The sequence below is a fragment of the Felis catus genome, chromosome C1 (genome assembly GCF_018350175.1).
Source record: "Felis catus isolate Fca126 chromosome C1, F.catus_Fca126_mat1.0, whole genome shotgun sequence".
In the NCBI taxonomy this organism is placed as follows: Eukaryota; Metazoa; Chordata; class Mammalia; order Carnivora; family Felidae; genus Felis; species Felis catus.
The window spans coordinates 173,794,346-173,822,179 of NC_058375.1; the positions used below are offsets into that span (position 1 = coordinate 173,794,346).

A 27,834-nucleotide genomic window follows, 5' to 3' on the forward strand; every position below is an offset into this window, starting at 1 on the left:
GGGCAGAGAGAGAGAGGGAGACACACAATCTGTCAGCACAGAGCCGGATGAGGGGCTCTAACTGAGATCATGACCTGAGCTGAAGTCAGACACTTAACCGACTGAGTCACCCAGGTACCCCTCAAGGAAGCAGTTTATTATAAGGTAGGAAGAATAGCTTTGATAAAAAAAAATTATAAAAGATTCTGTAATGTGCTATGTGGTGATGGTCAGGAAATGAGTTTTTCTTGGAAATTTCTAGGCAAATTCTGAGAACCACCTCCTTGGTCCTCATCTGGAACCTGGCTGTTACCCAGCGCTGAAATCATATGTATACCTGTGATTGTATTATGGTTATTAGGACTATTGCAGGACTTGACCCCAACCTTTTCAGGTGTAGACCCTGAAAAGTATACTTGTCTGAAATGTTCTTTTCCCTATCATGCGCTCAAAACTCATTGCATCCAGGGGCACCTGGGTGGCTTAGTTGGTTAAGTGTCTGACACTTGATTTCAGCTCAGATCATGGTCTCACAGTTTGAGCACATGTGATGGAGCCCCGCGTGGGGCTCTGTGCTGGCAGTGTGGAGCCTGCTTGGGATTCCCTCTCTCCTGCCTCTGCCCCGCTCATGCTCGCTCTCTCTCTCTCTCTCTCTCAAAATAAATAAACATTGAAAGAAAATTAAAAAAAAAACCAAAAAACATTTAATCCAGATGAATAGGGGAAGTTTTATGATGTGTATGGCCAAATTTTTGACCTTTTGAAATGGAAAATTATTTATATTTATTTATAATATAAAATTATATTATTTACATAAATATCTTAGCTATTAACCAGCTCCCCTGCAGTGAAGGAGGCTGGATGACATTGAGTGCCCTCTTATTCATGGGGGTACGGCCTCTCCTACTCATAGCCTTTTTTTTTTCCTGCTGAGTGCAAACTAAGTTGGTTGTGATGAGAAGGAGCCAGCATTGATGTTTTACTGATGCCAAATATGACTGCATAAAGCTTTATTAAACAGGGTGTGGTTCGGTTGGGAGTTTTGCTTTTATTTTGAGTATGGAGTGTTTTTTTTTTTTAATTTTTTTATTTTTTTTATTGAGTATGGAGTTTTAAGATGAATATCAGAAAGCAGGATTCCTGTTAAACCAGCCAGTCAGTCATGCAGCCAGCTCTTGACGAGTCTAAGTATGATTTAGCAGATACCACCCGGAAGAAATGAAATTGAAATTGATAAGTAAAAGTTAAAATGAGCACATCTCATATTAAAATGTAGCTTTGTTCATAACTTTAAAAAAAAGGAAAGGCAGTGAAGTATGTTCTATGCTACAATTTAAGTGACTAAATGTTTAATGAGGAAGTGAAATAATAATGGTGGTAGCATTTATTGAGGGCCTTCCATGTATAACTATATCCTGTTTTCTTTTATACTTCAATCAGTTTCTTTTCATTCTCTTTTACTATATCCTCTTTCTTTACCTGACTCCTAAAGGCTCTTGCTCCCCAGAGCTCACTGTTTGGCTCTCTTCTTTCTGAAGCTTCCCGGCATGAACCCATCTACCCTAAGTTGACATTCTCAATACATGATCTCTGAGGCAAAACTCTCCTCAGAGCTCCGGGCTACCAATTGGTGTCTAACAGATACTTCAGAGTAACATTGAGAACTGAATTCTTGGTTTTCCTATAAATATTTAATCTGCCTTCTGCTTCCTTACTCTTTAGGCTTTTTTCTTTTTGTGCAGTAAATTGTTGTCCCATCCATGCACTTCAGAATGAAACCTGGGTGACATTTTTTAATCTTCCCTTTCCCCCATATTACAGCCACCAGCTATTCCTGTTCATTCTATTCCAGATATTTCCAAAGTCTGCCCACCCATCTCCTTCTCCACCCACCTTCCCAATCTAGGTCACTATTATCTCCTCCCTTCCCTGCTGAAAGTCTCTTACTTTCCGTGTTCCATTTTGTTCCCCTCCCTCCTTAATCCTTTCCCCAGAAGGCACCAAATATAGTTTTCTCTATTAGATTGTGTCATTCTTTTGCTTTAAAAAAATGCAAAGGCTTCACATAGACCGTATGATAAAATCCAAGAGTATTACATTAGTTGAACGGCCCTGCTTGATTTAGTTCTTGCCAAGCTCCCCACCTTTATCATGTGTCCCTCTTAGCTTGCTCTTTTCCCTCAGCCACACCTTTTTCTTGAAACTCTCGACACTGATCGTTTTCTTGCTGAGGGTCTTTGTCTCTTTGCCCAGGGTGCTCCCATCTACTTCTTCATGCCACACCCTTATCCCACCTTTCTCACCTTGCCTTCCCCCCCCCAACCCCTCCCCCCCACCCCAACACACAAACACTCCTTGGTGACCATCTAATCCTGTACATCTCGGTTTATTTAGCAGTAAGTTTCCTTGCTACTTTATCTAAATGAGGTCTTTCCTCTTCCTTCTTTACAGAAAACTTCCTTTGACTTCTCCTTATGTAAAGTAAGTCTTTCCCCTCTATTCCTTCAAGATTACTTTCCTTTATGTAAAGAAGTTTTTGCTTCACAGCATTTGTAAGCATGACTGATTTTCTTGGTCAGGTTCTCCATTTCTTCCCAAAGGGAATGTAAACACCACCGAGAGCAGAAAACGAGGTTGTTTTATTCATGGCGATGTCCCCAGTGCCCAGGACTGTGCTGTATGTAGACGAGACACTCAAGCTGTTTCTTTTTCTGAATGAATAGAAAAAACTAATGAAAAGGTCTCTTTTGCTTAAAAACTGGACTCTGTATTATTTTGTCTCCTGCTCATTTTATCCTGATAAGAAATTGAATAGCGATCCTGTTCTTTGGCCAGGATTGACTAGATTAATCCTCTGAAAAGATAAATTTATTAGTCATTAAAAAAATTACTGAAGTACAGTAGTTCCAAAACAAGATATGTTTTTAAAAAAAAATTTTTTTTTCCAACGTTTTTTATATTTATTTTGGGACAGAGAGAGACAGAGCATGAACGGGGGAGGGGCAGAGAGAGAGGGAGACACAGAATCGGAAACAGGCTCCAGGCTCTGAGCCATCAGCCCAGAGCCTGACGCGGGGCTCGAACTCCGGGACCGTGAGATCGTGACCTGGCTGAAGTCGGACGCTTAACCGACTGCGCCACCCAGGCGCCCCAAGATATGTTTTTAAAAAGAAAAAAAATGATAGTATGTAGAATTACAATACTTTAGAATTATTTATTTATTTAGTTTTGCTTAGCATTCAGGATATAGAAAGTCTATGGCAGACCACACACAAAAAAACCATTCCAGAAAACCCTAAATCAAAACATCTGTCCCAGATTCTAGCCAGCACACATTTTTAACAGCTTTTTTTGAGATGCAGTTGATATATAATAAACTGTATATGTTTAAAGTGTACAGTTTGACCAGCACAGATTTAAAAAATTTGTTTTTTTTTCAACGTTTATTTATTTTTGGGACAGAGAGAGACAGAGCATGAACGGGGGAGGGGCAGAGAGAGAGGGAGACACAGAATCGGAAACAGGCTCCAGGCTCTGAGCCATCAGCCCAGAGCCTGACGCGGGGCTCGAACTCCCGGACCGCGAGATCGTGACCTGGCTGAAGTCAAACGCTTAACCGACTGCGCCACCCAGGCGCCCCAACCAGCACAGATTTTTAAATGACATGTCACTCTGAAGTTGCCTTATAAGATGTTATTATTATTAGCATGGATAAACTGTGTTGAATAATGTATGTATGTAAGAGCATCAAATGAATATAGAAGATAGATTATGCCCTCAGTGAATGGTTAAAAATAATAGTGGATAATAGCAAGAGAATGATTGTTCTTTCTAAATCATAGGTTACTGTTTATGCTTTGTGCCATTTAAAATCTTAATTTCCCTTTTGTATTTTACCAGGATGTTTCTTCTGGTGGGAGCACCCAAAGCAAACACTACCCAGCCTGGGATTGTGGAAGGAGGGCAAGTCCTCAAGTGTGACTGGTCTTCTCACCGCGGGTGCCAGCCAATCGAATTCGATGCCACAGGTAAATATTGCAACAGTGGCCTCTTTTCCTTTACTCTCTCTTCCCTTCCCTCCTGTTGGGGAGCAAGAATTTCTGTCTCTATTAAAGGCCCTTCTAGCTGGGCTAAGAATCAAGTTGACAGGAGACAGATAACAGGAGAAAATCAAAATTAATAGGTGCATGTATGTATGGGGAATCCATATAGACATGGAAATTCTGAAGACAGGCAGAATGAGGTATAGTATGTCATCCTGAACTAAGGAGAAAGGGGGTAGGGGTCTGGGATTTCAGAGGAAAGGAATGCATTTCATGGAGTGATAATAAGAGAAGCAGATGTTTGATAATTAGATGTTTGCCCTGCCATACAGATGGGTCACTCAGATAAAGTTTGTCTCTGTTAATAACCCGTATTCTGAGAAAAATACTCAATTTAGCTTTATCTGTGTGGTTAAGGGAGCGACAAAAGTCTCTTGAGTCCACAGGATCTCAAGTGCCTTCAGCTCAAAATAATCCATATGCCAAAATGGCACATGGGGGGGGGGGTGCTGTCCCGAAACCCCTTCATTCCCCCCATTAGATATTTATTTAGTATCATTTAATTTTTAAAAGAACTTACTTTAGCTTAAATGTAACAACTTAATAAAACAATTTATATTAGCACTTCAGATCCCTAGGAATGTTATATGAAGACAAAAGATTTAACATTTTTCCTACAGTTTTGTCATATATGTATAAAAGTCTTAAAAATACATTGTATTTTCACTGCTTTGGTTGTCTTCAGTTTCAAACTGTGTGAATTTGCAGAAATCTGGGGAAATATATTAAAGTGTTTTTCTGTCTCTTCTGAGAAGAAGGAACAAGGCTTTTTGTCTTTTTCTTTGTCAGCAAAATTGAAGTGCAACTTACTGACAATTATACATCAAGTCCCTAATCATGAAATAATCTAAAACCTTGAGTGGTGCTACCAAAACCAGTTGAGGAATTTTTGTATTCAAGTAGATTTTGTTGACTTAAAAAAAAATTCTTACCCAAAATTTCTTGGATAAATTATGCATTATGGTTTGGATAACATTAAAATCTTATCTATAGGGACAAATTTCTGTGTCAGACAAGACTGTGGTGGAAAGGAGAAAAATAGCATGAGGAAGATGGGAAGAAAAAAGTTGAGTTTTACATTTACATCAATGAAATAAAATATATAGAATCCTGTACACATTTGTATTGGTATATTTGTCTACATTTGTGCAAACTTAGAGAATCTTCAAAGAAATAATGTGGCATTCTTTTGGTAAAATAGTTTTACAGAATTTTTTTAACAATTTTGATTTGCTGGCTTTGAGAGAATATTTTAAGATAAGCCTAAAGACAACTAATTTTTTTTTCCATATTGTTGTTTCCTGCTAGTTCTAAAATATATTAGTTCTGGGAATTATAATATTAGTGAAACAGGATTGTGGCGTAGGCTGTTCCATTTGGCATTCTGGTCAGTGCCAAAATGAGTGTCTGTCATTAAGTTAACTCTTAATAGAAATCAGGTCACATATTTGTTTTTTTCCATTTGAAATCATCTACATTAAGCCCTGTTGTATTTTCCATATATGGCTGACATTTGGAAAACCCCAAGAGTATGTCAATAGGCTCTATTTGACTACAAATGGAGAAACACCAGTGATTCAAAATAATACGGGTCAGGGCATTTATATCTTCTAACAAGATAAGATAATAATAAAATGAAACCATACTTTAGTTTTGATAGGTTGTACTTTTCAGATATATTTCTGTACTCAACACCTTAGGTTTTTATGGAACACAAGATTATTTATTGCTTTTTTTAAATTTAGCTTTATGTACTGTTCTGTTTATTAACAAATTAATATATGCACTTGGTAAAAAAAAAAATTTCAAACAGTCCAAAAAGGGTATACAATGAAAAAAAAGGAGTCTCTCACATCAACCTGCTTAGAGGCAGTTGTTCTAAACAATTTCTTTGATCTTTTTAGAATTTTCTTACTCCCACATATGTGTATATCCTTAAAGAAAAAGACTCACAAGGGGCGCCTGGGTGGCTCGGTCGGTTAAGTGTCCGACTTCGGCTCAGGTCATGATCTCGCGGTCCGTGCGTTCTAGCCCCGCGTCGGGCTCTGTGCTGACCGCTCAGAGCCTGGAGCCTGTTTCAGATTCTGTGTCTCCCTCTCTCTCTGCCCCTCCCCTGTTCATGCTCTGTCTCTCTCTGTCTCAAAAATAGATAAATGTTAAGAAAAAAAAATTAAAAAAAAAAAAGACTCACAAATAAGAATATACTCAATATTTCTGTTAAGCACTTGACTCCTCCCCACCCCTCCCAACAATATAAATCTTTTGTAGAGTTTTCCTTTCCATATGTATATATAAGCAAGAATTTATCTTGTTCTTTGCAAAATACTGATGGTATTTATTCTTTAGTGTATATAACCTAATTTATTTAACTTGTATTTCCTGTTGCTGGACATTTAGATTGTTTCTAATCTTTTGTAATTATGAACACTGCAGTAGTGAAAAATCTTATATGTATGTATTTATGCAAATGTGTGAGTATGTGTGTAGGATAAAGTCCTAGCAGAGCATTTTTAAATATGTACATTTGAAGTTTTGATAGGTGTGGCAAATTATTCTTCACAGAGGTTTATATTCCCCCAATTTTACAATGGGAAGAATTTTACAATTCCTCCTTTTCTGACATCCATGACAACACCATTTATCATCATACATTTATCTTTGTCAACTTTATATTGTAATTATCCTATCCATATTATGTATCTATTTATGTATATTTTATATGATTATGTTAATTTACATTCCTTTAATGGTAAGATTAATCATCTTTGCATTTGTTTGTAAGCCATAGCATTCCTTTTCTTGTGCACCACTATTTACTATATTTACTTATATTTTCTATTGATTTGTGATTTTAAGAAATGAATTTCAGTTGATGGCATTCTGTCCTTTTAGTTGCTTATGCCAAAATCTGGAGTTATGCGTGACATTACATCTATCAGAAAATCAAAATCTAACTGCTTCTTGTCATTCTGCTGCTCACATCCTGGTCTAAGCCACCATTGTCTCCCACCTGCACTGTTGCCCTGGACTCCTGAGTTAGCAAGGGTACTGCCAGGATGGTATGCTTAAATTGGGATAGTTTGAGGAGCTTTTAGTAAAAGAACTATTTTAAAAGAGTACTGTGCAAGGTCTCATTACAATTGGGCCCCTTGGCCTGAAGGTAGATCGGGAAGGGAGTGGTTACTAGAATTCAGAGGATTAGGTGGAGAAAGCCACAGGACAGGAGCTGTGGCTTTTGTCCAAGGGCAGTAGCCAGTCCAGAGTAACTGGAAGGGAGGAGCAGGGGAAAAAAACCACCCTGACTCACTCTCTTCCCTCCCTTTGATCCTGTGTGTGCTCCCTACTGGTGGAATCCACATGGGAGCCAGGGGACACGGCAGTCCGTGAGTTCATCCTGGTCAACATCCGGGGCCAAGAGCAGGGTGGATAGGAAACCTGGAGGAGCAGTTGGAAGAGAGCTGGTATGTGTCACTGTTTTCCCCACTTCTGCCCTGGATACTCCCAGACTGTTCTCTACAGCAGCCAGAGTGATTCTTTTAAAACATTCCGATTATAACACTCCTGTTCATATTCCAATAATACCTTACCATCTGTCTTATAGTAGCCGAGAGGTCCCTGAGTTTCAGTCCACTATTTGTATCTTTAACTTTATCTTCTGCTAGTCTCCTCTGCATTCTTTTCCAGCCTCATTGGGTCTCTTTGCAGTGGCTCATAAACAAAAGACACATTTCCACCTCACCCTTGCTTGGGCTCTTCTCTCTGCCTGGAACATTGTTTTCTCAAATGTCCATTGGGTGCCCCCTCCACCCCTACCTTCAAGAATAGCTCAAATACCATCTTCTCAGTCATTCCCTGACCATCTAATTTAAAATTGCAGTTGCACCTTTCCCACTTTGTGCTCTGTCCTCTTTTCTGCTTTTTTTTCCCCTGGAATACTCACACTGCTACATAAGGTATTTATGTAAGGTAGTTAATGTCTCCTTCTTTCAGTTAGTTTGTATGTTCTATGAGAACAGTTGCGTGTGTGTGTGTGTTTTAATCTGTTTTGTTCACTGCTGTAGCCCTAGGGCCTACAGCAATGCCTGGTGCCTAGTACAAGTTGGTGCTCAGCAAATTGAATAGGTGAGTGAATGAATGGATCATAAGAGCCTTTCCTATAGTGAAGAAATAAAGTTTTAGTTCTAGGTGTACAGATAAGTATTTTTTGGTCTGTTCTCTTTTTTCCTGATGATATTTTTGTAATCATGTTGTATAACTTCTGAGACTTACAATTAGAATTTTTGTCCAAATAGGTTTTTTTTTTTTGGGTTTTTTTTTTTTTAATTCTTTTTTTTTTTTTTCAACGTTTATTTATTTTTGGGACAGAGAGAGACAGAGCATGAACGGGGGAGGGGCAGAGAGAGAGGGAGACACAGAAGCGGAAACAGGCTCCAGGCTCTGAGCCATCAGCCCAGAGCCCGACGTGGGGCTCGAACTCACGGACCGCAAGATCGTGACCTGGCTGAAGTCGGACGCTTAACCGACTGCGCCACCCAGGCGCCCCTGTTTGTTTTGTTTTTTAAGAAAAGACGATAATATAGATTGCAATAAGCTAGTCAGAATAACGTGTATCTAGAAAGACACTGTCAGACTGTGTCTTGACTGTGGAAGAAATGCTTACGTTTAAGCATCCCCCAAACTTGCCTTACACCTCTCCTGAGGAGCTCATTCCATCCAAGCCCAAACATATAAACATCTCTGCACCACAAATATCTTTTTTATCTTTCAGCATCCAAGGGAGGTAGTGGCTTTTCTGTCTATCTTTCCCTCATCTCAGTCACATGTCAAGGGAGACAATAGCTGAGCATATTAGTGTGGTTTGTGGAGGCGAACTACCTGGGCTCAAACCCTGGTTCTGCACTTACAGCTATTTAACTTGCACTGTCTGTTACTGCCAGCTGCCCGATGCATTGTCCTCATCAGACTTGCTCCTGGGTATGTGTTCAGCTGAATGAGTTAATATGTGTGTGAGTTCAGACATGTAATGTGCTTAGTACAGGGACTGGCACATTGTGGTGGCTCAGTAAATACAAGCTGCTTTGTATTGTTACCACTTACTCCCTCTGCTTTCTCATGGACACTGCCTGTTCTTTCATTTCTCTCTGTCCCTGCTCTGCATTTGCCCTTTTTCTTTCATTCTCTCTCTCTTTCTCTTTTTATTTTTTAATGTTTACTTGAGAGAGAGAATGAGGGAGAAAGTAGGAGCTGGGGAGGGACAGAGAGAGAGAGAGAGAGAGAGAGAGAGAGAGAAAGAATCCCAAGGAGGGTCCTTGCTGTCAACACAGAGCCCAACGCAGGGCTTAATCTCATAAACGTGAACTGTGAGATCATGACCTGAGCCTAAGAATCAGATGCGTAACCGACCTAGCCACCCGGGTGCCCCTATTTTTTTCTTTTTTCCTTTCCTTTTCTTTCATTTCCTTTTCTTTCCTTCTCTTTTCTCCCTTCTGTTCCCTTCCCTTCCTCTGACTTTTCCTTTCCCTGACTTTCAAACATGTTTAAATTGTTTCTACCTGAAAAACTAATCAAAACAGCTTCCCCTCGAACATTATCTCCTCTCAGTCATTTTCCTTTCTCTGTCTCTTCACATCCAGGATAATTGAATCCACTTCATCACTTTCCATGTTTAGTCACTTCAGTCTGGCAACTCAGCAGTGGCTCTAACTGAAATCGTTAGTAGCCACCTACTTCAGTGGACACTTTGGACCCCTCATCTTATTGGACTTTTTACAGTTTGCTCCACTGACCATTCCTTCCTTATTTTAAAGTCTCTGCTCTTTGACTGGAACTCTCATGTCCCCTTATTGTTCCTAACCTTCTTGATGCTGTGGTACAGTTTGCCCTGTGACTCTTCTCTCTTCACTGACTTTATATTTGCTGTACATTGTGATGTCTTGAAATAGGCCTTGGAGTCAGACAGGCTTGTCCAGCTTTGTCATTTTTCCAATGTTAGTTGGGAAAATTACCTACCTTTCTACATTCTGTAATACATTGCTGGGGTGATCATGAAGAATTTAAATTAGGTAGTTTATCTGCTACTTTATTGTGTTTCTGGGTGCAGAAGAGACTTTAATGCTTAAAAGGGCTCCATGCTGATTCTAATATTTTGGAAATAAAATTCATAAAATCATTTTTTAAAATTATATCTGGTTTATATGATTTGGTAGATATCACGACTGTCCATCAGTATCGTGTTTCTAAAACTGGGAAAACCTTGAATTTAAATATGCCCATGTGACTTTTTTCCTAGCCAATTAAACATGAGTAGAAGTGTATCAATTGTGGGTAGAAGGATTAGGAGTTATTCTTCCTCTCCTCTTACCAGATGCCATAGTAAGTAGTGATAGTTTAAATGATAGAGCCTCCATCAGCCTGGTCGCTGAGTGAGGAAGACGTGAAGCATAGACGCTTTACTAATCTATGATGTACATGTACAAAATAATTCTTTGTTATTTTCAACTAATGGATTTTAGGGACGCTTGTTATTACAGCATAATGCAGCCTAACTGAATTAATACATACAGGGACGGTGACATTGAATGTTATCAGTAGTTGGCTGTTGGAAAATGGTTACTGAAACCCTTTCCTATCTGCATGCCAATTTGATCTTGTCTTTTTGTTCTACTTTACTGGATCCTGAGTGGTTAAGTGACTAGATATCATTGCTTATGCTAAAAATGGTTCTGGGTCAGTAAACTGCATTTAGACTGGGAGAAATTGTAAATAGACTGAAAATACATGATAGGGATGCTGTACGCAGCTCTAGGGTTCCCTGAGTACAATGATTTATAAATGGCATGTCCTTTGCGGGAATTCTGAAAGCAATGGCTGTGAAGTTAGTATAAGAGGTACCATTCCTTTGGGGCATGAAGCTTTGAAGCTGGGGTAGGTCCTCTCTGCCCACCATATCTTGTTTCTTCCTGTGTGAGCTGTTACCTAGTGAGGCGAAGAGAAGAGCTCTGAATATCCGTATGTATGCACTACTGCACGGGAAAGTCACGTAAGCACTCTGATCAGGGAGGGACGTCTGCTTCTGTCCTATATCCTCTAAGTAGACTGGTGCTGTGTGTGGCCTTTGGCAGTTTTGTGAGTCTGAAACTTAAGTTGAGCCTTGAGAAGGCTCCCTGATGATTTTTGCCACAACATTTGACGTTGGTAACTAACTGCATGAAGTATTTTAGGCTCCTTTGTTTCATGGACTGTTTAAGAAAACAATAGTGACTTTTAGCCCTTCCTGTAAAAAGAACAGACCTCAGCCAGCTCCACAATAGGGTGCTTTTTGCAAATCTAGAAATGCTTGGTGTTAAATAGTATATTGTGAACAGCCTTTACCAATTTCCCTCCTCCTCTGTTTCATGAGGTTCTGCTATACAGACAGTCTTAGTGCCCTAACTGAAGCTCTTATTCTTCACTGAGCTAAAATTTACATTGATTTTTTTTTCCTGGTTATGTTATGATGTGTTTGTTTTCCTGGCTAGACTAAGCTCTTCAAAGCTGGGAACAAATTTATTTCTGCTCACCATTGTATGCTAGTAGTGTATGGAGAGGTAGGGTATATAGATACAGGTATATATGGTAGAATGCATGTGTGTGTATTTTGCATATAGGTTTGGGTTCTTTGTGAAAAGCAATAAAAATTGACTTTGGCTAAATTTAGCTGAACAGGAAGTTATTAGGATATTGATAACTCACTAGTTTTCTAAAAAATGGGCCACAGAAGCTAGCAGAGGAACCATTGGTCCTGTGTTTTACTGCTGCTGGAATCACTGTTGCTGAGCATGGAACAGCAGCAGGAGAATAATTTCTTACACATCCCTGTCTCTATGCATCACTTGCTAGAGATTCAAAGCTTTTGTGGTAGTATCTGAAGGCCTGAGTCTATGTCTCCTGCCTGTGAAAGTCAGGAAAAGCCTGGCTTCTCTCACACAACTAAGAAAAGATAGATTATAAGCTTGTGTCAGGAAACAAAACTTAGCGTCCTTCAAAAGAAGAAAAAGTATAGAAGCAAGAGGGTGCCTTTTTTTCTTTTTGGTTGGAAAATAAGGTAATAGAAAGAAAACATCGTTTAAGAATAAATAGTGTATCTTCACAAAAATAAACTCAAAATGGATGAAAGACCTAAACGTGAGACAGGAAGCCATGAAAATCCTTGAGGAGAAAGCAGGCAGAAACCTCTTTGACGTTGGCCACAGCAACTTCTTACTCAACACGTCTTCGGAGGCAAGGAAACAAAAGCAAAAATGAACTATTGGGATCTCATCAAGATGAAAAGCTTCTACACAGTGAAGGAAACAATCAGCAAAACTAAAAGGCAACCGACAGAATGGGAGAAGATACTTGTAAATGACATATCAGGTAAAAGGTTAGTATCCAAAATCTATAAAGAACTTACAAAACTCAACACCCAAAAAACAAATCATCCAGTGAAGAAATGGGCAAAAGACGTGAATAGACACTTCTCCAAAGAAGGCATCCAAATGGCCAGCTGACACATGAAAAAATGTTCAACATCACTCATCATCAGGGAAATGCAAATCAGTACCATCTCACACCTGTCAGAATGGCTAACAGTAACAACTCAGGCAACAACAGATGTTGGCGAGGATGTAGAGAAAGAGGATCTCTTTTGCACTGCTGGTGGGAAAGCAAACTGGTGCAGCCACTCTGGAAAACAGTATGGAGGTTCCTCAAAAAATTAAAAATAGAACTACCCTACAAACCAGCAATTGCACTACTAGGTATTTATCTAAGGGATACCAGTATGCTGTTTTGAAGGAGCACATGCACCCCAATGTTTGTAGCAGCACTATCAACAATAGCCAAAGTATGGAAAGAGCCCAAATGTCCATCAATGGATGAATGGATAAAGAAGATGTGGTATATATATATGTGTGTGTGTGTGTGTGTACATATTACTCGGCAATCAAAAGAATGAAATCTTGTCATTTGCAACTACATGGATGGAACTAGAGGGTATTATGCTAAGTGAAATTAGTCAGAGAAAGACAAATATCATATGACTTCACTCATATGAGGACTTTAAGATACAAAACAGATGGATATAAGGGAAGGAAAGCAGAAATAATATAAAAACAGGGAGGGGGACAAAAATCTAAGAGACTCTTAAATATGGAGAGCAAACAGAGGGTGGTTGGAGGGGTTGTGGGAGGGGGAGGGGCTAAATGGGTAAGGGGCATTAAGGAATCTACTTCCGAAATCACTGTTGCACTATATTCTAACTAACTTGGATGTAAATTAAAAAATAAATAAAGAATACATGGTATATCTATTACTGAGTGATAAATAATTTATGGGCTAATTTTATTTTCAGTGTTTACCAAAGATGTAACTGGATGCTTAGACAGTGTATAAATTTGTTGGAAGGTGATTTCACTGTAGCTGGTCACATACATTAAGACACATAGTAGTAGCTAAGGAAGGACGTCTGGATTTTGTCTTAAAGACAGCATAGCACTTAAAGAAACTAAAGAAGCTCTTAAACCAAAAGATAAATATGCTTAGTGTGCTTTCCTTCCTACTCCAGGGCATGATTTTGGGTAGGTGGAGAGGAGGGAAGATTTCAAAAATATTTTTGGAAGACCAATCTACATTTATTTTATTTGAATTCACAAATACATTTATTTGACACAAATACATTTATACCGAAATAAAGAAGGCATAACTGGGAAGTATCGAACTCTGCCTGGTGCCTTTGAGGAAGGCTTCCCCGGTCACTTGGTGACATATGATCTAGCTAATTGAAAAAGGAAATGGAATTCACTACATATAGAAGAGGGTTCCAAGTAGAGGAAACAGTATGTGCATAGATTAGTAAAAGATGTTCATGAATGAAAAGTAATTCTGTGTGACCCACATACGTGGAATCTGTATGTGAGTATAAAGTTTCTGTGTGTAGTGTGAGGGCATTGAGGGCATGATGAGAAATGAAAGTGGAAGTGAGCTGAGGAGACATCTAAATGAAGGCACTCTAGGGGCACCTGGGTGTCTCAGTCAGTTAAACATCTGATTTTGGTTCAGGTCATGATCTCATGGTTCTTGAGTTCAAGCACTGCATTGGGCTCCACACTGACTGTGTGGAGCGTGCTTGGGATTCTCTCTCTCCCATGCTCTCTGTCCCTCCCCCTCGCTCCCTCTCTCTCCCAAAATAAATACAAAAACTTTAAAAAAGTACCCTAGCAGTCAACCCAAATCCATTGACTGTAAAGCCTAACACACGTAGAACACTGTATTAAAAATGAAAAGATCTAGATCTCAGTGGGTAGACCTTGGTTCCTTGCCCAACTAAGTACACTTGACATGAACGTTACCTAGAAAATAACACTTTCAGTAATTTTACTAGTCGTTATTTTCAGTAGAATTTTATGTTATATGAAATAATGAATATTGCCCTGAATATCTTCAAAATATTATACATATGCCTTTCAAACAATAAGGGAAAATGGAGGGTTCTGTGATTAAAAGTTTAGTAGAAAATTCAGTGCAAGGTGGCAAGCTTAATTGATTTTTGAATGATATTTATGTATTACAGAGCCTGCAGGAACAAAAGGAAACCTCAGTCTAAAATTTCTTATTTCTTAGATTTGTGAAGTTTTGCTCTCACATATGTTGTTGAGGACGTTCTTTCAAGTTATTGACTTGTGCTTCTCATCTTTTTGTTGTTGTTAACTTTAAACATAACCTTTATTTCATTTCTAGTTGTATTTTTTTGTGTGACTTTTCATTTTTGTTTTCCTGCTGGTTTTCTTGACTTTATATGTAAACGGAGCCAAAGCTAGAATGTAAAAGGGAAAGCCTAGTGTCTTTCAAATATTTTACATACTTGTGTAGTGATTGAAATAGTACAATTGGATTTTTTTAAACTATTTTTTTTGTTTGTTTTTTTGAGACAGAACACAAGCGGGGGAGAGGGGTAGAGGGAGAGAGAGAGCGAATCTTAAGCAGGGTTTAAGATCAATGTGGGGCTCCATCCCCCAACCCTGGGTCTGAGCTAAAATCAAGAGTCAGATGCTCAATTGACCGACTAAGCCGCCCAGGCGCCCTGCCCTCTTGAATTTTTTAAACCCTTTGATCTAGTGACTGCACATCATTAGTAGGTTTTAACCAAGGTCTGCATAATGGCTGAAACTGATTTTTCCCTATTTGACAGAATAGTATGAACTTTGAACCATTGTGGAATTAATGAAACAAAAGGTCATTTAGGGTATGAAGATGACTGATAACGTAGAAAACACAGTTAATTTATCTGAATAGCCATGTGGAAAACTAAGACTTAAGAAAAAATTAACGTATCCTTTAATATATTTTAGAAGTAAAAATATTCTAAAATGTATTATATTGAGATGCAAAACAACATCAAGAATATTCGCGTAGCAGGATAGATGTGGTCTGTTTTCTCCATTTTGTCTTCATGCCTGAATTAATTTCTTGTTGTTGTAACAACTTACATTAAACTTGGTGGCTTAAAATAGCACAATTTTATTATCTTTAGTTCTGGAGGTCAGACGTCCAAATGGGATTTGCGTTAAATCAGTGTTTTTATCAGTGCTGCGTTCCTTCTAGAGGCTCTAGGGAAGAATCTGTTCCGGTACCTTTCTAGCTTCTAGAGGCCTCCTGCATCCTTGGTTTGTGGTTCCTTCCTCCGTCGTAAATGCCAGCAGTGGCTAATCTCGTCTTTCTCAGGCTACATCATCTGACACTGACTCTTCTGCCTCCTCTTGTGATTACATTGGGCCTGCTAAAATAATCCAGGGTAATCTTCCACTTCCGAGTTCCTTAATTTAATCACATCTGCAAAGTCCCTTTTGCCATGCAGGGACACGTTCACATGTAAAGTTCTGGGGATTAGGACACGGACATCTTTGGGCATGGGAGCATTATTCTGTTACCACAGTGCCCTTTTATATATTTTGTTGTTTGATACTGGTTACACTGCAAGCTACTTTGGGGCAAGGGGCATGCTTACATAAGTAGGTCTCGTTCCCTCTTATCCTTTTTTGCGTTGGCTCTGTGGGTATAAGGAATGCAAATTTGACTTAGAAGAGGTAAGCCCAGGGTCTGGCTCTGACACTCATTAGATATGACCTTGGGCAAGTGACTTAAGTTTGCCAGGGGTAATACCTACCCCTAAGGGTTGTCATGGAGAGCAAATGAGATGCCTGAAGGTATTTTAAAGAAAGAAGAGGTATACAAGTAAAGAAAAGGTTGTTTATATCGTGCCCAGACAACAGTTGTGGGGAAGTGAGTAATTATGGGAAATGAAAGAAATAAAGATAATTGTAGATATTCTTAAGTGGGTTATATCTGGGTTTGCATTTTAACCTGTTATGGTGACATTTGGGAAAATCCTCTTCTTGCTTTCCTTTTCTGTGAAGCGGATGTTATGAACAGACTGACTACTGCCCCGTTTCCTCAGTGATGAGTCTTTTCCGAAAAGATTGCATTGATGATCAGCACTGACAGAGGAAAACCTGGCCAAAGTCTCCGTTTAGAAATACGGCTTCCCTGCATGATTGTTAAACATGTCTCTTAAAAACAGGAGAAGCTTCTACATTTGTGTTCCAAATTCAGTGAATGAGTGTCACCTCTCACTAACAGTATCTGTCCTAGAGAAGGTCACAAGTCAGGTTACTCCCCTGTCTACCCAAAACAGTTTGCTGGAACACTCAGCACTTATTCCCAGAAGGGCCTGGCTGCAGGCTGTGGTCAAACCCACAAACTGGCCTTGCTGGTTCTCTGGTAAAGAAAACGCTGTGGAATATTTTCTAGATGTTATTACTACACTTTGTATTTAATAGCAAATAGAAAACTTTCAGCTGCTCTCTGGCCTCTGTGCCATTCAATTTCGCATTCATTGCAATAAAAATAATCAGGCCGTCTCAAAAACAGCTTAAGTTTGACTTTGTACATTTTCTTTCAGTGTTGTGTCTAGGTCTTTCTACAGTTGTGACAGGACTACAGATTAGGAAGTTAAAAACACAAAGAAAAATAGAGTCCCTACCCTTGTTAATACAAAATAAATTTAAGGAATTTTTTTTTTCGAAGTAGGCTCTAGGCCCAACGTGGGGCTTGAACTTATGACCCCAATATTAAGGGTCGCATGCTGTGCCCACTGAGCCAGCCAGACACCCCCAGGAATTTGTGTTTCGTGAATGAAACTGTTTCTCTTGGTATAACCTGTCATCCCTTGGTGCAGAATTCTATTAACGGGAGAGCTGGGAGGCAACCTAAAAATCAATTAATCTAATTCTTTTATTACTAGTCAACTAACACTCATGCAGTTAGTAACACTTTAAGTGTTTCACCAAAAGTAGATTCATAGGATCCCTTAAAATCCATCTTTTCCCTGGCTCGCTTTGACCTGACTCATTATTTTAAGACTTGACTTTTTTTTTTTTTTTTTTTTTTTAATCTTCAGTAAAGACTTGGTGTTTAAAACTGTTAAATGCTTTCAGGATCATTCCTTCTCATCTCTAGGAAAAAACAAACCAGCATTGATAAAGCAATGGATGTTTTCAAAGGGCCTGTATTCTTTGTGCTGGCTCCAGCAGAGCCATCAGAATTACTCATGGAAGGGGAAGGAGATTTTGATTCTCTGTTCCTTGTGGTAGTCATAACTCAGTAAATAAATAAATACCAACCCCAGAGAAACAAGCTTCATCATGTTTTCTTCTGGCTCTACTTTTGACTCTCTTCTTGTTTGCTTTTGGAAAACAATTACATTTAATTTTATGCAAAAGATGTTTCTCGACACCTCTGTGTTAGAATTAGTAACAGTTTCTCATGTTCATAGATTGTGATTTCAGAACTTATTTTTTTTTAAATTATTTTATTTTATTTTTTTATTTTTTTTAATGTTTATTTATTTTTGAGACAGAGAGACACAGCATGAGCAGGGTAGGGGCAGAGAGAGAGGGAGACACAGAATGTGAAGCAGGCTCCAGGCTCTGAGCTGTCAGCACAGAGCCCGATGCGGGGCTCGAACTCACAACTGTGAGATCGTGACCTGAGCCAAAGTCGGATGCTTAACCAACTGAGCCACCCAGGCGCCCCCAGAACTTATTTTTATGTTCACAAATAATTAGTTTTTCAGTTGTCTGTAACTCCAAACACTTTGAGGTTAGGGATTTTTCTCTCGTGTTTTGAGTCAATACAATTATGCTTCTAGAGACTTTTAAAGACATTTTGAAGTTTATAAAGCAAATCACCCTTCCATTAATACTAATATCTAACTGCTACATATTATCTATCAGAATTTCTTTTTTTTTTCTTTTTTTTTTCAGAATTTCTTAAATTAAGAAACTGTAGGGACACCTGGATAGCTCTGTTGGTTAAGCACCTGACTTTGACTCAAGTCATGATTTTGCAGTTCTTGAGTTCGAACCCCGTGTCAGGCTCTGTGCTGACAGATTGACGCCTGGAGCCTGCTTTGGATTCTGTTTCTCCCTCTCTCTCTGCCCTCCTCCACTTGCACTCTGTCTCTTTCTCTCTCTCTCTCAAAAATAAATAAGCATTAAAAAAAAAAAAGAAACTGTATTTTGTTACTAAGTCAAATCATTAACCTCCATTTTGGTCTTCAGTAATTTCTAGAATTTTGATTTTTATTTTTTTTTGATGAATTATATTTTGCAATATTCTGCTCTATAGTTTGACTCTAAAACAGAATAGAGGAATAAGAATAGTAATGTTTATTCAGTTTACTAAATTTTCTTGAATTTTGTGAGCTAAAACTGCTTTAATGTGTGGGAGATGAAAGTGTGACCATAATAAAGTCGATTAGGAGGGGATGTAGAAGCTCATAACTAAGGCTTTATATGTGAAGATTAGTGGATATATATCCACACTACTTTTTTCATCACCTTTGAAACATACAAATAATTCATATTCATTGATTGAATAATTAAGAAAACATCAAGAAGTAAAAAAACCCCAACCGCCCTGGAAACTAGTGTCCATAAGATATATTTGTATGTGTGTGTATAGCATGTTTGTGTATGTATCTTGTGGCCTATGTATATACTTTGTGTGTGTGTGTGTGTGTGTGTGTGTACACAAATACATAAAATTATAACTTGGTCAGTCTACTGTTGGACATTTTGCTGTTTTTGAAAACTATTGTTAACAAAGCAAACATGCTTATTAAGGCTTGTTCGTATTTTTATTTATTTAGGATTTTTAGAAATGAGACTTAGAAGCCAATGAAATGTGTTTTTTAACATACTTCTGATACATATTTGCTAAGTAGGAAAAAAATGATACAACCTATCCCTGAACCAGGCGTTCCTAGGCTTTCTTAGTCCCACCGGTGAAACATTTGTTTTAATTTATGTTTCTGATTTCTAGTGAGGTTAAGTCTTTCCTCATGTTTATTAGCTCTTTGTATTTTTTTTTTTTTGTATTATCTGTTCTTACTCTTTTTTTAAATAATTTTTTTAATTTTTTTTTTTTTTATTTTTGTGAGAGAGAGAGTATGAGTCGGGGAAGAGCAAAGAGAAGGAGATACAGAATCCAAAGCAGTCTCCAAGCTGTGAGCTGTCAGCACAGCCCGATGTGGTGCTCAAATCCACCAGCCATGAGATCATGACCTAAGCCGAGGTCTGTAGCTCAACCGACTGAACCACCCAGTCTCCCCTGTTCTTATTCTTGATCTGTTACCCGACTAATGCATCTGTTTATTTCTGTCCATTTGAAAAGAGGTCTTTATTATATATACATTTTTGCTTAGTGTTGCAGCTGTCTTTGCACTTGACAAGTTTGTCATTTGCTTTTTTAAAAAAAAACTTTTTAAATGTTTTTATTTATTTTTGAAGGAGAGAGAGAGAGAGAGAGACAGAGCATGAATGGGGTAGGAGCAGAGAGAGAAGGAGACACAGAATTCAAAGCAGGCTCCAGGCTCTAAGCTGTCAGCACAGAGCCTGATGCAGGGCTCGAACTCACAAACTGTGAGATCATGACCTGAGCCGAAGCCGGATGCTTAACCAACTGAGCCACCCAGGTGCCCCCGTCATTGCTTTTTAAAACAGCTTTATTGAGATATAATTTACCATAAAATTCACCTGTGTACCATTTTTAAGTGTACAATTCAATGACTTTTACTATATAGTTTTACAGATACAATGTAATTCCAGAGCATGTATCTCACCTTGAAAAGAAACACCTCGTGTTCATTATCAGCCACTCTCCCATTTGCACCCCTAACCCTAAGTAGTCACAAATCTACTTTCTGTGTCTGTATATATCCCTTCTCTGGATATTTCATATAAATAGAATGATACACTATGTCGTCTTTTGCGTCTGGCGGTTCATCCACATGTGTAAATGCTCCTTTCCTGTTTTATTGCCCGGAAGCATTCCTTGATCCCTTCCTTGTTTATCCTGTCACCAGTAAATGTACATTTGGGTTGTTTCTACTTTTTGGTTCCTGTAAACAATGCTGCTATGAACATTCATGTATGAGTCTTTGGGCATATGTTTTTGTTTCTTTTGGATGAATACGTATGAGTGGAATTGTTAGGTCATATAGTAACTCTGTGTTTAACTTTTCAAGAAACTGCCAAACTATTTCAAAAATTGACCACACCAATTTTACATTCCTGCTAGCAGTGTGTGAATATTCCAGTTTCTCCACATCCTTATGGACGTGTTATTTTATCTTTTTTTAATTCCAGCCATCCTAGTGAGTATGAAAGTGGCATTTCATTGTGATTTTGATTTGTGTTGACCTGACAGCTAATGAGCTAATGATGTAGAACATCTTTTCAGGTACTTGTTGGGCATCTGTTTATCTCCTTTGGAGAAATATCTATTCAGGTTCCTTGTCTATTTTTAACTGGGTTTTATTTTATTTATTTATTTATTTATTTATTTATTTATTTATTTATTTTTTCAACGTTTATTTATTTTTGGGACAGAGAGAGGCAGAGCATGAACAGGGGAGGGGCAGAGAGAGAGGGAGACACAGAATCGGAAACAGGCTCCAGGCTCTGAGCCATCAGCCCAGAGCCTGACGGGGGGCTTGAACTCATGGACCGCGAGATCATGACCTGGCTGAAGTCGGAGGCTTAACCGACTGCGCCACCCAGGCGCCCCTTTAACTGGGTTTTAAAAAAAACCTTTAGTTGCAAGGAGAAGGGGTGTGTGTGTGTGTGTGTGTGTGTGTGTGTGTGTGTGTATGAGTGTTCATTGTGGATACAAGTCTCCTTTTGAAAATAGGCTTTGTTGATATTTTCTCATTCTGTGGGTTGTCTTTTCACTTTTCTGTATGATATTTTTTGAAGGTCAAAAGTTTAAAATTTTGTTAAGTCTAATTTATCAACCTTTTATCTCTTGGACTTTGGTTTTCTAGATCTTGCCTTATGTAAATTTGAAGGTTTATTACTGTTTTCTTATAGCATTTTATAGGTTTAGCTCTTACTTTAAGTCTGTGATATATTTGTGTTTGTTTTGCTTTGGTAAGGTTTAAGATAGGGTTCCTCATGAATCTTTTTGCCTATATAAGGCTATCCAATTGTCCCAGCACCATTTGTTGAAAAATACTATTTCTTTCCCATTGAATTTTCTTGGCACCTTTAAAAAAATCAGTTGACTATAAATGTAATAGTGCCATTGATGTTAAACGGTGCTATATGTATTATTAAAACACACTGCTCATTTTAAGTCACCATTGGCTATAATACACACTCAGATTTCAAAGATGTTAATCGTATCTTAATACTTGCAGTTCCAAATCAGTACAATACATTATTTTACAATAGCATTAGGTTACAAATACCAGCACTGTCTGACCACCTCTTCATTGTTTTCTCTCAGATTTCTTTTATAGCATTTGTGACTTTCTGGAAGTATCTTATATAATTGTTTATTATGTCTCTCCTTGAAAGTAGGGACCTTATCTGTCTCATTTACTGCTATATTTCTTGCATGCATACATAAGAGGTACATGATCTATTTCTTTAAATGAATGATCAAAGAGATTTATTCCTCCGGCCTGTTGATTTTCACATAAATAAGCAAACAATATTGGCAGAGTTTTCTTTGAGGCAAATTTGTTGCATGAAGTACAATTGAGCAAAAAGTGATGGTTGAGGTAAAAAGCTGCTTAAAGAAGCCTGTAAATTGTCTATTTTATTAAAGGATGACAGTGGGTTGGCACTGTTTCATTTTGTTTTTATTGAAGTATAATTGATATATTAGCTTCAGGTATACAATATAATGATGTATATATTGCAAAATGATCACTGCAATAGGATTAATTAACATCTGTCACCATACATAGTTACAGAACCTTTTTTTCTTATTCTGAGAGCTTTTAAGATCTACTCTCTGAGTAACTTTAAAATACACAATACAGTATTTTTTTATTTTTATTTTTATTTTTATTTTTATTTTTATTTTTATTTTTATTTTTATTTTTATTTTTATTTTTATTTATTTATTTATTTATTTATTTATTTATTTATTTATTTATTTATTATTTTAATGTAAGTTAGCTAACATGCAGTGTATACAATGTGCTCCTAGCTTTGGGAGTAGATTCCCATGATTTTGCCGCTTACATACAACACCCAGTGCTCATCCCAACAAGTGCCCTCCTCAGTGCCCATCACCCATTTTCCCCTCTCCCCACCCCTCATCAACCCTCAGTTTGTTCTCTGTATTTAGGAGTCTGTTAACGGTTTTGCCTCCCTCTGTCTCTGTTTAAAACTATTTTTTTCCCCTTCCCTTCCTCCATGGTCTTCTGTTAAGTTTCTCAAGATCCACATATGATTGAAAACATATGATATCTGTGTTTCTCTGCTGACTTATTTCACTTAGCATAATACCCTCCAGTTCCATCCACGTTGCCGCAAATGGCCAGATCTCATTCTTTCTCATTGGCAAGTAGTATTCCATTGTATATATAAACCACATCTTCTTTATGTATTCATCAGTTGATGGACAGTTTGGCTCTTTCCATAATTTGGCTATTGTTGATAGTGCTGCTATAAATATTGGGGTACATGTGCCCCTATGGATTAGCACTTCTGTACACTACAGTATTATTAACTATAGGCACCATGATGCTATGTGTTACATTGTGTTCATAGTCACTTTCTTGAGCAAAGAATAAGCTCTCTGAGGGACCTAAATAATTTCATTATTCATAGAGTCCTATAATTATAAATAGGAACCAAATGATTAAAAACAGAAGTAACTTCCAAATAGAGGTTTATTGCCTTGCTTTTCTTATGCTTTGGCTTTCTTTTTCACTTTGGCCTTTTCACGAAAGATGACATAATCTTGTTGCTCCAAAGGGTATTCTTTAGGTGTGAAAGGAAGAAACAAAAAACAAACAAAATTGACTCTAGGGTGATAAGGTAACTTTGTCTTAAAAAAGCATCCCCTCTAGAGCAAGCTGAATGTTAGTGTCTTCTGAAACACCCTGAGGGAATGAGAGGAAATGAGAAGAGCTGACCATTAATCAGGGGACAGAGTCTAAAGTTTGCTCTGCTCAATATGCTTCTGTCCTCAAGTCTTCAATCACGGGACTCTGATAAAATGCCATTGACAGATTTAAAAGCTGGCAAAAAAAGATATTAAATTTTCAAGCCTCTACTGATTTACTTGCTAAATAATGTCAAGTTTGTCTGCAACATTTTCCCCTATGTATTTTTGAAAGTGACTAATAGAGAGTTAGTTTCATGCCACTTTATTTAATTCAGGGTGGTTTCTTCTCATTTTCACTATGTGTGAGACACTCTTTTCCCCTTTGATTTACTTGGGAGAGCAAGCTAGTCTTCCAAGGTATTTCACAGAACTATGGGTAGAAATCTTTGTGCTTTTTCACTATGTGTGAGACACTCTTTTCCCCTTTGATTTACTTGGGAGAGCAAGCTAGTCTTCCAAGGTATTTCACAGAACTATGGGTAGAAATCTTTGTGCTTTCTTGACTGTTGCCTGAGGAGACCTTTCTTTCATCACTGCAGTATCCGTAGTTGTCTGGGTCTAATTTCCCTTCCGAGGTTGGTGGCACGGGCCAAGCAGCCCGTGATGTTCCAGCATCACTTGAAATGGTGACTTCAGGGCTGTGACTCAAAATGTTTACTTCACTGAGGCCCCAGAATAGCTGCCAGTTTTAGCCAGATTATGAATGAACTCCTTGTCAGTTCAGAGAGCACACTTTTCTTTTTTTTCTCCTCACCCCCTTCTTTGTTCACACTTCCTCTGAGCAAAACTTCTGCCTGAGTCAAGCATTTTAAGACTTGGTCTCTGGGAAAAGAGTTAAAATTGATAAAGGAAAACTTCCTGTTTAGGAAACTTCTCAAAAATTGGGTAATCTGAGGTTGTGACCCTGTTGAAACTCAAGACACTTAAAGCAATGGGTAATACATGTTTCCTTGAGGACTCTTGCCTAAGTTTTGGATGCCGATGTATGCCAATGCATTATAACCAAATATATTTTACTCCTTTTGTTTGGTAATATAATTGAAAACACATTTAATCATATGTTACTTAAGACATGGCTGTTTGGTTTTTGGCCGTACCAAAGTTTTAGTAAAGCTCCAGGTGTTTCAAATGCATTTTGTGTTATCAAAAAAAGCCGCATTGCCTGATGTTTTTTTCACATTTGATTGGTGGTCCTTCACTCTCATTAAAAACTATAGGGGGACATAGCTTGCCAAATGGAGAGAGCTATGGATTTTTGTGCTCCACAATATGTGATGATGAAAATAAAACAGAAAATTGTAAAATTTGTAATTCTGTTTCATGACCTTTTCTAGCTTAAGCTAAACCTGTTTATCTGCAAAGGCAGGTATCCTAATCATTATAGCAGTGAATGTTTTTGATTGTTTAAAATAAGAAATAAAATGTAGCGAATGAGAAGCACATGGTGTTAGCGCAGAGCAGTATCCTACCATGTTGCTACCACATGCAGATTTGGAGAAGAGTCTATTTCTTTAGAAAAAAAGGAATCATGGTGACAGTTTTTCAATGGAAAACTGGATAATACTATATAAAGAGGAAACTACTCTTCAGCCTTCAGGAATACAGTTGAAGAACAGTTGCTGGGCATAGAGGGCAATTCAAAAACCCCATGCAGCCCGTTCTTAGCACGGCAGCAAAGCTCTTGACAACCACTCCCCTCCTGACCCTTCTTTCTGATCATAGCCAACAACTCACAGTTTTGTAAAAAATCCAAGTATATCCACTCTTTAATCTCTGGCCACAAGATTTTCCCTTGGCCCAGAAAGCTTTCTCTTCCTTGTACTCTGCCACCCTCTTCCCATAACATTTCACACATTCCTCTGCCATTGTTCTACCTTAAGGGCTTGTTCCTATGATTGTCTCCTTGTTAGATATTTCCTTAGGGTCAGACTCCCTGTTTCATCATGCCTTAGCATCATGAATGGACAGCTACAACTGAAGGTTTTTTTTTTTTTTTATTTAAAATTTTTAATTTTTAATGTTTATTTGTGTTTGACAGAGAGACAGAGCACTACTAGCAGGGTGGGGGGACAGAGAGAGAGGGAGACACAGAATCCAAAGCAGGTTCCAGGCTCAGAGCTGTCAGCACAGAGCCTGATACAGGGCTTGAACTCACGAACCGTGAGATCATGACCTAAGCTGAAGTTGGACGCTCAACCACTGAGCCACGCAGGAGCCCCACAACTGAAGGGTTTGAATCAATAGTGAAAGGAATAAAAGTTTTCAAGGTTAGGGGGCCATGGTAACAAAGGCTTGTAAATGGGAATGAATGTGACTTGTTCAAGAGACTGGGGGCTGAGGGGAAGGGAACTCTTACATAAAAAATAAATATATCTTAGGGGTCCCTGGGTGGTTCAGTTGATTAAGCATCTGGTTCTTGATCTCAGCATAGGTCTTGATCTCAGGATCATGATTACCAACTAACTAAATAATCAATATATATATATATTACACACCATTTTCTGGAGGGTTCAACATGTTAATTTAGCAATTAGCCCCTCATTGTTCTCCTTTAATATTGAATCTTCCCTACTATTTTGTCTTTTATGACATTGACATTTTTGAGGAATCTGTATTAGGTCTTGTAGGCAGGAAAAATTGCATTAAGAATATCATGATTTTGGTTCTGCATCATTTTGTTTTTGTAAATGTCAGTTTTAAAGATTATGAGAAATTATATGGAGCCTTCATTTGAATCTTTCTGATGTGGTACAGCCTAAGATTTCCTCTAATAAAGGAAAGCTTTGCGGGGTGCCTGCGTAGCTCAGTTGGTTAAGCATCCAGCTTTAGCTCAGGTCATGATCTCCCACTTCATGGGTTTGAGCCCTGTGTCTGGCTCTGTGCTGACAGCTCAGAGCCTGGAGCCTGCTTTGGATTCTGTGTCTTCTTCACTCTCTGCCTCTCCCCTGCTCAAGTGCGCTCTCTCTCTCTCTCTCTCTCTCTCTCTCTCTCTCTCAAAAATAAATAAACATTAACAAAATATATAAAAAAAGAAAAGCTTTGGTTCTAGTTGGACATAGCTTAGGGTCCTGCTGAAAAGGCTTTGTCTTACCTGAAAGCAGAAGCAGGAAGTAGCAGTTCTGAGAATGTTGCACTTTTCAGTTCACATGCGTTATTAGCTCATAAACTCAATTCCCTTAGGCTAAGATTACCTGAGTTTATCTGTGGTCTCAAGGGACAGTGAGTGGAAGTGAATCTTTCTGAGCACCAGCTGTTTCTTTCACAGTTGTAGTGTATTTCTCCTGCCTCATTAATATAAGGAGGAAAATGACTTCATTTCCTTTGTAGAAAGGAATAGAATAGAGTCTGCAGCACAGTAAGAGAACAGGTAGCTTGCAGTGGAATAAAAAGTTTATATTAAGTAACTTGTAACCATACATTTTATGGTTTAAATCCTTGAAAAATTATCAGGTGAACCCAGTCTGCCTAGAGGCTAAGCTTCTTTGTAGTTTTTGGTCAGGCCCTTTTGGAAATAGCAGAATGTATATTACTCAAGCTGTGCTAGGCTATATACTTCAGTAACAACATGCTTTATAAACAAAATCCCACATCTCACTCACTTAAAAAGAAGACTATTTCTTGCTCATGTCATCATTGAGTATGGGGAATTTGGCTGTTCTTACATTTTAAAACCTTTGGCTGAAGCTTTTTGTATCATGTGATTCCACCATCTATTACAGACTTACGGATGAGAGAGAGAAAACACAGAGTATTCATATCTATTTTTTTTTGTTTTGTTTTTTAATGAGTTGATTATTTTAGATTGCACAAATAAGTGAATTATATAATGAAGTATTTGTCTTTCTGTGTCTTAACTTATTTTACTTAGCCTAAGTCTCTAGATCCATCCATGTTGTCTCAACTGGCAGGATCTTTTATGGCTGAATAATCTTCTTCTTTATGGCTGAATAATCTATTGTATGAATATGCCACATTTTCTTTTTTATTCATCTTTCAGTAGATATTTAGGTTGCTTTCATGTCTTGACTATTATGAGTAATGCTGCAGTGAACATGGGAGTGCAGATACCCCTTAGAGGATAATAATTTCATTCCTTTGGATATATACCCAGAAGTTGGATTCCTGGGTCATGCAGTGGTTCCACATTTAATTTCTTGAGTAACCTCCATACTATTTAATGGCTGTATCAATTACATTTCTACCACAGTGTACAGGGATTCCCTTTTCTCCGCATCCTTACCAACACTTGTTATCTTAGGGGTTTTGTTTT

The 27,834-nt window shown here is 38.2% G+C and overlaps 1 protein-coding gene across 1 annotated transcript in view; it reads left to right on the forward strand.

Annotated features, from left to right (window-relative positions):
* Nucleotides 1–27,834, forward strand: part of ITGAV (integrin subunit alpha V) — a 91,688-nt gene that overhangs the window by 6,912 nt on the left and 56,942 nt on the right. The window contains exon 2 of the mRNA XM_023259536.2: nucleotides 3,880–4,007. Within this exon, the coding sequence (XP_023115304.1) occupies nucleotides 3,880–4,007 (128 nt within the window). The remainder of the gene's footprint in view (nucleotides 1–3,879; nucleotides 4,008–27,834) is intronic.